The 11,179-nt window shown below is 48.6% G+C and overlaps 1 protein-coding gene across 1 annotated transcript in view; it reads left to right on the forward strand.

Moving 5' to 3' along the window:
• The window catches only part of NOX5 (NADPH oxidase, EF-hand calcium binding domain 5), a 30,038-nt gene that overhangs the window by 6,643 nt on the left and 12,216 nt on the right, over positions 1–11,179 (forward strand). The window contains exons 4-8 of the mRNA XM_015418492.1: positions 1,068–1,302; positions 5,329–5,482; positions 6,499–6,674; positions 9,344–9,526; positions 9,887–10,019. Of these exons, the coding sequence (XP_015273978.1) occupies positions 1,068–1,302; positions 5,329–5,482; positions 6,499–6,674; positions 9,344–9,526; positions 9,887–10,019 (881 nt within the window). The remainder of the gene's footprint in view (positions 1–1,067; positions 1,303–5,328; positions 5,483–6,498; positions 6,675–9,343; positions 9,527–9,886; positions 10,020–11,179) is intronic.

Genomic DNA, 11,179 nt, shown 5'->3' on the forward strand with positions numbered 1-11,179 from the left:
TATTGGGGGGGGGATGTGCAGATCTGCCCTCACAGAGGAGGGAGAGCTTGTACCTGAAGGCAGGCCGGGTGGGGGGGGGGGCTCTGCAACTTACCTGGCTGCTTCTTGCTCCTCGTGGCCCAACTGAGGGCTGCTGGGAACAGGGGGTGGGGCTTGTTGCATGTGCCCGCCCCCTGGGCTCCTTACTGCCGGAGCGCCGCTCCTGTGCGCTCCGACAGGAAATGGCCCCTGGGTGTTGCTCCTGGGTGGTGGCGGCGGGGAGTCTTCTTTGGGAAGTCCTAAAAGAGCGTAGTTTGTGTCCTGATTCTTTGCTGTGAATTCTTTGATCCAGTTGGGCAGTTTTTCCTCCCTCGCATCTGCAGTGAATGATAAAATGGATGGATTTTAAGCCATCTTCCCAAAAGCAGGAACATCCGCCCACCAGCCCAGCCCAGACTGCCTAATCCAGTCTCTAGTGAGTCATCAGTCAGAGAGCAGCTGTGTTGCCTGCGGAAGAGTAGTTGTAGAGAACTCGTGCAAATAAGCCATGCCAGAACACTGCTCCTTCCCTGCCTTTTCCTTTCAGTCTTCTAGTCGGCACACTCAAGGGAAATATATATACCCTCCAGCTGTTTCCATTGACCAGGTCAGGGGTGGGCACCAGGATAACTTTTCCAGGTCTGTGGGTCCCCGAAATGTCAGTATTTTGTAAAACAGCTCTGTGTGTTTATGGGTTGGACACCTGGGTTGGCTTAACCAGCAAGGAAGGGTGAGCTTGAAGGGGCCAAACAGGCCATCTAGTCCAGCCCCCGCCCTGCTGAATGCAGGACCAGCCTAGAGCATCCCTAACAAGTGTTTGTCCAGCCTCTGCTTAAAGACTGCCAGTGAGGGGGAGCCCACCGCCACCCGAGGCAGCTTGCTGAGCGTGTGCAATAGAAGAGATGCCTTTTCACCAAATCAGTGACCTTCCGTGTCCACCCCATATTGCCGTGGGCCATCCGGTGGCAGAAAAGCAGCCCATAGATGTTCCATGCTCTCCTCTCTCACTAGTTTGGTTCTCCTCCTCCTCCTCCTCTTCTCTCTCATAGCGCTGCAAACTGGCTGAAGCCCCCCCGAGCTCCGAGGAAGAGTGGCAGGCCGCGCTACCTGAGCCCGGCCTATTGGCGGAACAACACCAGCAAGCTCCTTTTCCTGGGCGGCTACGGGTGTGTGAACCTCCTCCTCTTTGCCTGCGCGGCACTGAGGCACGCCGACTCTGGTGTCTGGACGATGCTGGCCAGAGGCTGTGGGCAGTGCCTGAACTTCAACTGCACGTTCATAGTGGTGAGTGTAACGGCTCCCACCATTCAAGATGCTGACTCTGACCTTCGAAACCCTTCCAAGAGCCTTCGTGGCAGGGGGCTTGCGTACCTGAGATGTCCCCTTTCTTCATAGGAATCCCACCATTGCAATGAGCGAGTTGGGCCCTGGTCTGGGCCGGGCTGAGGCTTGTCCGGCTATTGTGGAACGACACCCTCCCCCACAAAGGAAGGTCCAGGGTCCTTCCTCCAGTTTTACTTTTTCGAGAGGATGTCTTTCTTGAAATAACTGGGGCTGCGGTGGCTCAAGTGGTTGAGGCGCTGAACTGCAGACCGGAAGGTCGTTAGTTCAGCAGTTCGAGACCCGAGTGTCGCATTGACGGAGTGAGCTCCCGTCTCTGGCCCCAGCTCCTGCCAAACCTAGCAGTTCGAAAGCAAGAAATTGCAAGTAGATAAATAGGTACCGCTTCAGGGGGAAGGTAACAGCGTTCCGTGCGCCGCAGCGTCTAGTCATGCCGGCCACATGACCACGGAGATGTCTTCGGACAGCGCTGGCTCTTCAGCTTGGAAACGGAGATGAGCACCGCAGCCCTAGAGTTGGATTCGACTGGCTTTCGAGCAAGGGAAACCTTTACCTTTCTTGAAATCCTTTCTGGCACTTGAGTTTTCCATGACTGTGGCCAGAATTTGATACATCCTTTGTTCTGCGTGCGAGTGTTTTTAGTCTGTTCTAGTTGGTTGCTTTGCTTTTAAACAATGCATTTAATTAGAAGAGGTATATTGTTATGTATCAGGGTCGGAACATTCCCGGACTGTTTACCAGAGACTGGCGGAGCTTGGAGCTCTAGAACAATAGCCCACCAGGACTCTGGAGGTGGCCAGTGAGGAACTAATGTGATGTAAATAGCCTATCGTTGGGTGTGATTGGGTGTGGTTTTTGCATGCTATTTAAACAGGGCTGTTGCCCTGCAGTTTCTAGTCTTGTTCTTGAAATCACTTAATAAAATAGAGCTTACTCGATAAATAATAAGCAGATACATAGCTAGGGATCCCCACCAGAGAACTCTCTCCCTAAGCTGCAATTCACAGGCTTCTTTGAGGGAAACCACTGTGGTTAAACTAGTATCAAGCGGGCGCATTTGTAGTTCAGATGCGCCCTTTCTGTCTCTGCACAGGGCAAGTCAGTTCTTAACTTCCTGTACTTGATGGCTCCTTTCCCACAATCTGCATTTCATGAATAATCTTTCCACCTAAACTCCATGCAGGGTGTCTCCTGTTTGACAGACAACAACTGCCATGTTGGCCCCAAAGGACAGGAGTTAACCCAATATTGATTGGTTGTCTGGTTTAAATATATTTATAGCTAGGGCTACTTTTGGGCAGGAACGCACAGGAACGGAGTTCCGGCTGGCTCTCAAGTTGGCCCCGCCCAACAGGAACTCATTAGCATAATAGGCCACACCCAACAGCAGGAACTCATTAGGATTGGCTACATTAGGGGTGTGTGGCCTCACATGCAAAGGAGTTCCTGCTACAAAAAAAGGGCCCTGGGTTTTGACAACAAACAAGGTAAACAGAATAAGAAGCAAAAGGTTCCCTGGGGGGGTTCGAGCGGGATAGAAACCGAAATAATAAATAAATAAATAAATAAATAAATAAGGTGGGTGTGGCTGGATAATTAGTGTGGACTAATATGCTAATGAGTTCCTGCTGTTGGGTGTGGCCTATTATGCTAATGAGTTCCTGCTGGGCTTTTTCTACAAAAAGAGCCCTGTTTATAGCCCACATTTCAGTTCAGAGACATTTCAAAGGGGTTCCCAAACAGAGATGAATAGGTCGCATCACGGCCGTCAAACCAGCCGGATGACCAGCAGTTGAAACAGCGACCGCATAAAAACAGGTAAATCAGTTAAAAGCCCAGGAGAGGAAAATGTTTTTTATCCAGCCCCGAAGGCCAGTTAGAAAAGGCACCTTGACAAAGGGGGAGGGGTTCTGTAGGCGTGGTGCCCCCACAGAGAAGGAAGGCTGTGGTTGCAACCCGCCTCTGCTCTGAAGGACCTCATTAAACCAAGGGTCATTTCCTGCAGGAGCGCACGGGAGCGGAGCTTCCGGAAGTAAAGAGCCCAGAAGGCGGGCACATCCAACAAGCCCCACCCCCTGCTCCCAGCAGCCCTCAGTCAGAGCGAGAAGCAGCCAGTTAAGCTGCAGAGCCCCCCACCCCCCATCCAAAACAGTCCAGTGGCACCTTTAAGACCAGGTTTTATTCAGGTACAAGCTCTCCCTCCTCTGTGAGTTCACCCCCCCCCCAATAGCTAGCAATCCAAAACAGTCCAGTGGAGCCTGTGGTGGGTGTTGCCTTCTGACACAGTTCCGGTGATGTCAGGGGGTGTGGCATATGCAAATAAGTTATGCCAATGAGCTATGCTAATGAGCTCCTGCACCTCTTTTTCTACAAAAGGACCCCTGCATTAAACAATATTAATGGAAAGGCAGGTTTGCATGTGAGAACAATGTTCCGTGCTGTGGAGGGCTTTAACCCGGCACTTTTGCATGGTTCCTAGAAACCATCGGGAAACCAGTGAGAGCTTTCAGTGCCCCTCAGACCCGGTTCAGTGGGAAGTCCCAGTTAGCCGTCTGGTTGCCGCACTGTGATCCGCTTGAAGTTCCCCAGTCGCATCCTAGTGCAGCCCCGCGTGCTGTGATATTTTTACCGTGTGAAACTCCCAACATTTGGGCAGACTGGGATTTAAGAAGCCTGTCCTCTCCCAAGCACAGCGATCAATATCGTTGCAATATTTTCATTCGTTTTATTTTAAAACACTCTTATGCCGTCTTTTCACCTGAGAAGGATTCCCAAGGTCGTGAACATTAAAAAAAAAAAAAAAACACATTTGAAGCATTAAAATAATGTTAAATTATTAAATAAAGACGCATAGATGACCAATGTGAGAACCAGGGAAGAGAGCCAGTAACTGGTTATTGGTATGCCAAACGAAACAAAAAAGTCTACACCCACTGTAGACACCAACGGAAGTAGGCAGACAAATCTTCCAGGGAAGGGAATTCCACAGCTTTGGTGCCACACAATGTTCCGTCTAAGCCAGGGGTGTCAAACATGCGGCCTGGGGGCCGGATCAGGCCCCCGGAGGGCTTACATCAGGCCTGCACTGGAACTGGCCGTCTTCTGCTTCCAGTTCTGCTGCTGCTGCATCATAGCTTGCTTCGCCAGACTCTCTTAATCACTCAGCCATTGCATGTTTTCACCTGCGTCCTAGACTCAGAACTCTGAGCATGAGATTTCTGTGGTAAATGTCAGTCAGTCAAAAGTAGGTTAGCAGCTTACAGAGCTAATGTTTTAAGCATGTTTTTATTTTAAGCCAAAAAAACCCCTTTGTTTTTGTGTCCTTTATAAAGTTTATATCTTCGCTACCTGGCATTACATTTTATGACACACGTGGCCCGGCCCAACAAAGTCTCATTTATGTCAGATCCGGCCCTCATAGCAAATGAGTTCGACACCCCTGGTCTAAGCTATGGAGTCCTGTGAACAAAAATCCCACTTTGTGAGCTGCGGGCCTTAAAGTTGTGAGCGGGCGATTTGGCCACTGCATCAGTTAGTTTGCTCTGGAGCCCCATCCTCCCTGAGCTAAGATGAAAATGTGTGAGCCGGAGGCTAAAAAACGGTGAGCTGGCTCACACTAACTCAGCTCAGAGGGAACACTGGTGCCACGACTGAGAAGCCCCTTCCTTGGGTGGCCACCCGTCTAGCCTCAAATGGGCCTCCGAGGATGCCTGTAGCGTGCGGGTAAGTTGTATCCCCATTTCCTAATCTTTCCATGATTTTTTTTAAAAAAATGGAGTTGATTTTTTTTTTTTAACTCAAAAGCATGGTAAAATTTTGGCAGAAACATCCCAAGATGCAAAAGGAAGTACCAAGCAAAGACCGCCGTCTGGCACACCAGGGAATCTCGTTCCCCTTGCTGACCACCCAGGTCCCTCCAGTGGGACGCTCCCCAGATAAAGCCTTCCCTGGTTTCCTTTTCCTTCGAAGGTGCTGATGTTACGTCGGTGCCTAACATGGCTGCGAGCTACCTGGGCCGCTGCGGTGCTGCCTCTAGACCAGAACGTCATTCTGCACCAGCTGGTGGGCTACGTCGTGGTGGCCCTGACTGCTGTCCACACCGGGGCTCACGTGGCCAACTTTGGTGAGCACCAGTTTCTGGGCCCTTTGGTGTAGTGGTGAAGTGCGCGGACTCTAATCTGGGAGAACCAGGTTTGATTCCCCCACTCCTCCACTTGCACCTGGCTGGATGACATTGGGCAAGCTGTAGTTCTGACAAGAGCTGTCCTTGCAAAAGAGCCGTTTCTGTCAAGAGATCTCTCGGCCCCACCCACCTCACAGGGGAGAACTGGGTTTGATTCCCCACTCCTCCCCTTGCACCTGGCTGGATGACCTTGGGCAAACCATAGTTCTGATAAGAGCTGTCCTTGAAAAAGAGCAGTTTCTGACAGAGTTCTCTCAGCCCCGCCTACCTCACAGGGTGTCTGTTGTGGGGAGGGGGGGAAAAAGAGTTTGTAAGCTGCTCTGAGACTCCTTTGGGTAGTGAAGGGCCATGGGGTATAAATCCAGTCTCTTCTCTCTTCTCTCTTCTTCTTCTTCTTCTTCTTCTTCTTCTTCTTCTTCTTCTTCTTCTTCTTCTTCTGCTGCTGCTGCTTCTGCTGCTGCTTCTTCTTCTTCTTCTTCAAATTAATTGCCATCTGTTTTAAATCTAAAGGCAGCAGATGTCAGGGTTACCAGCTCCGGGCTGGGAGATACCTGGAGATCTTGGGGGTGAAGCCTGGGGAGGGCGGGGCCTGGGAAGAGGAAGGACCTCAGCAGAGCATAATAGCCATAGAGTCCACCCTCCAGAGCAGCCATTTTCTCCAGGGGACCTGATCTCTATTGTCTGGAGATCAGTTGTAATTCTGGAAGATCCTCAGGCCCCACCTAAAGGGTGGCAATTCTAGTGGACATACATTTCAAATTTTAAGAATAAAATGTACATGGTATGAGTACGACGACAAAGAAAACTGAGTCCTAAGGCTGCCATGGGCTTTGGTGCAGGAGTAACGGATGCTCCTCCGCCCAGCCAGTTCCGGTGTCCTGGTTCCGATCTCCATATGGAACCTTCTGACTGGGGCGTGGCCTGAATTGCCTCCTCCGGCTTTCCTTTCCCTGCAGCGAGAATGTCTCGGGCCAAAGGCAGCTATCGCCTTTGGGAATACCTGTTAACAACCCGACCCGGGATTGGCTGGATCTACGGCACTGCCTCTCTCTCGGGCCTTCTCCTCCAGGTGCTCATTGGCCTGATGCTCGTCTGCTCCTGCCCCTTCCTCCGCAAGAGTGGCCACTTTGAGGTAAGGAGGCCAGCTTCCGCTTCACCCTCTTTACTTTACTTTGCTTGCTTTCCAAGTGGCACCAAGCACACGAAAGAAAATGGAGCATGAAGCGTGTCTAGGAGCATGTGCAGAATGTGTTTCCTTCCCATTTGAGAATGGACAGTCTGGCCCCACATCTCTGGGACTGGGGGAAGAGCTTCAGGAATAGAGTCTGGGGGCACCTAGGTGGGTATGAGCCCCAGCACCTCTCAAATGACCCTGTGGCAGAATGTGCCTGTTCTGGCCTGCAGGCCCTGTTCCACCCTGCCCTCCAAGGTTTTCTCAACCCCTGGAGAGGCTTTTCTTCCACTCTCAGGTAGCTCACCATCACCACCTGACCTTTGTACAGAATTGCCCTCTGGGAGGGTCAGGACTCCCAGCTTCCCTTCCAAGTTCCGAGGGCTTGCCTCTGTGTCGCCCATTGCCCGGTCACCACGGGATCAGTTTACTGCCGTGCGTGCCCTTGGAAGAATAGCCACTTGCTAACCCTTGGTGCTCCTTCTGAAATAGTATGTCCGAGATGGTGGAGATCTGTGTGGTACAGAGAGCCACTCCCAGCATCCAAAGTTATAAAGTATTTATTAAAAAGAAAACGTTTACAAGCATACTTTTAGCACAGCACCAAACTGAGCAAGGGTTACAAAAGAAATGGGCAAAAACGCAAATCCTCTGTCCCTCTCTCCAAACATGCCCTATCAGATGTTAAAATAGGACGGGCTCCTTCACTTAGGAAGTTACAGGTCTCTATAGCAGTACCATTACCTTGAAGCTCCCTTCAGGTGTCCAGGCCAACCACATGGTCAATGGCTGCCTCCTCAACTGAGAGTCCTGTCTCCTCTCATGGCCTCAGCACCCAAGGAAAAGAAAGCTCCTTCCTGCTTCAAGGAGTTTTTATCATGTCAGACCAAGTCAGAGAAGCTCTTCCTGAAAACTCTAAACATTTATTTCCTGGTGTCCCTCTAGCATTTAACACCTCCACACCTCTGTTCCCTGCTAGGAAGAGGGGGGAGATCTTGACCCACCCGTTATCTCTCCTGCTCGATCTTATTAGCATTTGAATGAAGGTGCACTGAAGTACATCTGGAAAGCCATTGCACAGACGCTCCCCCCCCATGCCTGTTCTCAGCCCAGAAAAAAACTTTTAAAATGCACAGTAGAGGCTTTGCTCATCTCAAACCTCCCAGGAGAATAACTGCATTTCTTTCTTTTTCAATATTTTTTTAATTCTGAAGACATAACAAATATACACGGGGGGGAAATGCAAAAGATTCTGAAATGTTCCTTTAAGAAAGCGCCAGAAATTCTGCTCTTAGGACTTAAAATGGAAGAACTGAATATTACAAAAAGGACTCTATTTGGGTATCTGATTACAACGGCGAGACTACTCTATGCACAATGTTGGAAACAAGAAAGAATTCCAGAGTTAGAAGAATGGATACAAAAAACTTTGTTTATGGCGGAGATGGACAAAATTACAAAAAAATTGAATAACAAAGAAGATCAGGAATTCTATGAAGAGTGGAGAGACTTTAAAGTTTACCTAGAAAAGAACTGGGATGTGAAACATAACTTACTATATTTGGAACAATATTGAAATAAGAATATGATGTTATCTTAAGTTGTGCTGGAGGGACGAGGGGGGAAGCGTTGCGGGAAGCCAGCGGGAGGGAGAGAGTAAATTGGGGATATTGGTATGGGGTTAAAACTGAAATATTAATTTGAACTGATGATATGTCAATATTTTCATGAAAATAAAATTGTGTTCAAAATTTTTCAATATTTTTTTAATTCTGAAGACATAACAAATATACACGGGGGGGAATTTTCCTTTCAGTTCCTTCTTTGACTCATGCCTAATTTACCTTACATTTATATATTTCACCTTATATCATTGAGAATATCACTAGTAAATATATCAAGTTTGAACGTTGTATGTCCTTAAGAAGTTTTTAATGTCTATATTGTTTACTTAGTATAGTCTTCAAACCACTTATAGAATCTTGACCATGTATTTTCAAATGTGGTTTCTTCTTGTCCTTTCAGAATTAGAGTTAGTTTGTCCATTTCCGCTGTTTCCAAAATGTTGCTTAAAATTTCTTCTCTCGAAGGTGTTTCTGTTTTTCTCCAATATTTAGCATAGAGAATTCTGGCAGTTGTAGTCAAATACAATATAAGAGAAGAGTAATTTTATTTACAATTTTCAGGTAGGATATTCATCAAAAATATTTCTGGAACAAAGGGTACAGAACATTTTAAAATTTTCTGTAAAATTTCGTGAATCCAAGCCCAATATTTTTTTACTTTATCACATAACCACCACATATGGTAAAAGGATCCAACATTATTTTGACACTTCCAACATACATTTGAGCATTTAGGGTCAAACTTAGCCAATTTATCTGAATAACTGCATTTCTCCACAGACAATTTAGAAATCAAATATGTATCTTTGCTCCCTGCTGTATATATTTTTCATCAGAGCACCTTTTGAAAGTGCATATACCTGGCAGGTGCATGTGGCCCTGTATCTACTTTGTTCCATTATCCCAACTATGTCATCCGGTTCTTGGCGCTGATTTGAACTTTATAACCGAAGGAGCTCCTTGGCCCCTCCCACAAGACGTTCTCTCTTTCTGTGCAACTGGCAGGTCTTCTACTGGACCCACCTTTCTTATATCTTCATCTGGGCTTTGCTAATTGCCCATGGCCCTAATTTCTGGAAGTGGTTTCTAGTGCCTGGATTCCTGTTCCTCTTGGAGAAGATTGTTGGTGTCGCGCTGATGCACATCCGAGGGCTGCAGATTGTGGAAATCAACCTCTTGCCCTCTAAGGTTCGTCCCCTAAATGAAGGAGTGGTCAAGTGTTAAGAAAACGTGCCTATGAAGAGGGAAGCTGTGGGCGTAAGGGCTGTAGCAAGAAGCCTTCTAACCAGTGTTCTCTCTAAGCTGAGTTCGTATGAGCTAGCTCACAGTTTTTTCACCTCCAGCTCACACATGTTTGTCTTAGCTCAGGAAGGATGGCTCCAGAGCAAACTAATTTATGCCGTAGCCAAATCGCTCGCTCGCAACTTTAATGCCAGTGGCTAACCAAGTAGAATTTTTGCTCACAAGACTCCACAGCTTAGAGGGAGCATTGCTTCTAACTCACGTGACTGGATCTCTCCTTGTTGTTTTTTTTCTGCCCCAACCCAGGTGACTCATTTGGTGATTAGGAGACCTCCGTTTTTCCATTACAAACCGGGCGACTACGTATATCTGAACATCCCCGTCATCGCCAAGTACGAATGGCATCCGTTCACCATCAGCAGTGCTCCAGAGCAGCCAGGTAATTGGCTGCCCAGAAAGCAGCCAGGCCAAAGGCGGAAACGGTGAGGAAGGCGGTGGCACCCTAAGCAGGAGAGGACCAAGACAGCCCACAGAGCTGCCAGTCAGGGTGCTGCACGACTCGGGACTGGGCACTTGCTGTCTTGATCTCAAGTAGAATCAGGGGTCATTTCATAGAAAAAGAGGTGCAGGAGCTCATTAGCATAACTCATTAGCATAACTTATTTGCATATGCCACACCCCCTGATATCACCGGTCCGAAAGCGTGTCAGAAGGCAGCACCCACCGCTCAGGCTCTACTGGACTGTTTTGGATTGATAGCTATTGGGGGGGGGGGAACGTGCAGATCTGTCCTTGCAGAGGAGGGAGAGCTGGTACCTGAATAAAACTTGGTCTGTTTTATTCACTTGGCCACTGGACTGTTTTGGATTTTGGATTGCTAGCTATGGGGGGGGGGAGACACGCAGATCTGCCCTCACAGAGGAGGGAGAGCTTGTACCTGAAGGCGGGTGAGGGGGGGCTCTGCAACTTACCTGGCTGCTTCTTGCTCCTCGTGGCCTGACTGAGGGCTGCTGGGAGCAGGGGGTGGGGCTTGTTGCATGTGCCCGCCCCCTGGGCTCCTTACTGCCAGAGCTCCGCTCCTGTGCGCTCCCACAGGAAATGACCCCTGAATGGAATTATTCCTTTTCTCTGAGAAGAAAACATTGCTCCATAATATAAAACACAGGAGTCTGTTGTCTTTCATAGTTTAAAAAAAAACAGTGCCCCGAATTTGCTGTTTCGATGTATGTCTGTTGTGGAATCGGCTTTTGTTTACTTATTTTTATGTTCTTATACCCCACTTACCTCTCCCATCAGGGCCCAAAGTGGCTTACAACATTGTTCTCCCCTCCTTCATTTTATCCTCACAACACCCGCTCCATGAGGGAGGCTCGGCTGAGAATGTGTGAGCGGCCCAAAGTCACCCAGCGAGCTTCCATAGCAGAGCGGGGATTCAAACCCGAATCTCTCAGATCCTAGTCCAAAATGCTAATCAGTGTGAACTTGGGCAGATCACGAGAGGGAGGGCAGGAAGGGTTGCCTCAGTGCATAGTTCATGTGGCCCTTTCTTACATGCCCAGGGAAATGCTGATCGCCACTTTGGGGCCAGGAAGCCATTTT

The sequence above is a fragment of the Gekko japonicus genome, unplaced genomic scaffold (genome assembly GCF_001447785.1).
Source record: "Gekko japonicus isolate JY-2015 unplaced genomic scaffold, Gekko_japonicus_V1.1 scaffold275, whole genome shotgun sequence".
Classification (NCBI taxonomy): domain Eukaryota; kingdom Metazoa; phylum Chordata; class Lepidosauria; order Squamata; family Gekkonidae; genus Gekko; species Gekko japonicus.